At 42.9% G+C, this 1,219-nt stretch overlaps 1 protein-coding gene across 1 annotated transcript in view; it reads left to right on the top strand.

The window, feature by feature from the left end:
* The window catches only part of LOC104287667 (methyl-CpG-binding domain protein 2), a 27,192-nt gene extending 26,209 nt beyond the window's left edge, over positions 1 to 983 (top strand). The window contains exon 6 of the mRNA XM_009886393.1: positions 854 to 983. Coding sequence (XP_009884695.1) covers positions 854 to 983 — 130 coding nt within the window. The remainder of the gene's footprint in view (positions 1 to 853) is intronic.
* Positions 984 to 1,219: the final 236 nt, after the last annotated feature.

Here is a 1,219-nt window from a genome sequence, read left to right as displayed (position 1 = left end):
CTGCTTCTGATGAGTTCTGGCCATTTTTAAGCACATATTTTATTTAAAGATTTGCTTTTTTTTGGAAAACGTAGCTTGATGGAACAAGTGGATTTTCATGTAAAACAAAAACCAAACAAACAAAAAAACCCCAACCTGGGTCTGATGCAAAATTTGTGTTCTCTTGGGAAAACCTCAAAAGAGGACTTTTGTTTTCTGGTAACATTTGAAAGTTAAATATTACTTTCCAAACTAAGCATTGAATCAAAATATTTTAAATTTGTATTGATATCAAGGTAATATTTTGGAATTAACTTTCCCCAGGGAAACAAATCTTTGTTTCAGCAGAAGTTGCTGCCATCTTAAATGTGTCACTGACTAGTAGATCAGACTGCCTAGATAGGTAGGAGCAATGAAATGGAAACAGTGAAGCTCCTTGAGATTCTTCCCCTGCACATGCATCGCGTAGGACTTCGAGTTGGTTCTTTGAGCGCTTAAAAACCTACTCATTGCCCCACTGGCCTGTAAAGGTGCTCCTGGTGCAAACACCCTTATGCTGGGAAAGAGGGAGATTGCCTCAGACCTCCTTGACAGCGCTGGTGGTAGATGCCCCAAGCCTGGCAGTGTTTAAGAGGCAGTTGGACGGTGCCCTTAACAACATGCTTTAACTTTTGGTCCGCCCTGGAGGGGTCAGACTAGATGATCCTCGTAGGTCCCTTCCAACTGGAACTATTCTGTAGTATTCTGTTCTAAGTTAAATGGAGAGTTGAGAAACCAGTCCTGAGTCATTGCTTATGCAAGTATTATGCTCCCAGCGTACTTGTGTACTTGAAGGTTTCACGTTTCTGCCCCTTCTTCTCTTCTCTCCCTTCAGAAAACAAGAAGAGCGGGTGCAACAAGTGCGTAAAAAACTGGAGGAAGCACTAATGGCAGACATTTTGTCACGAGCGGCTGATACAACAAAAGATATAGATGTAGAAATGGATAATGGAGATGAAGCATAAAAAGAAATCAGGTGAGTTGGATCTCCCGGAGGCACACTCTGAGATGTACCTCTCTCAGCTGCGGACAGTCACTCAGCAGTCATTCGATGGACAGTAGCGTATCACACATGTGCGCTCCTGCTTTCTTCCTGCACCTATGGTACCTGACATGCCCTATAGCAGCACAAAAATAGGGTGATTTTGCATATATAGACACGAACATCCTCACACTAAGTGCTACACCCATCACCAGGGAG

This window comes from Charadrius vociferus, unplaced genomic scaffold, assembly GCF_000708025.1.
Source record: "Charadrius vociferus isolate BGI_N301 unplaced genomic scaffold, ASM70802v2 scaffold416, whole genome shotgun sequence".
In the NCBI taxonomy this organism is placed as follows: Eukaryota; Metazoa; Chordata; class Aves; order Charadriiformes; family Charadriidae; genus Charadrius; species Charadrius vociferus.
This window is presented reverse-complemented; position numbering and strand designations above follow the sequence as displayed.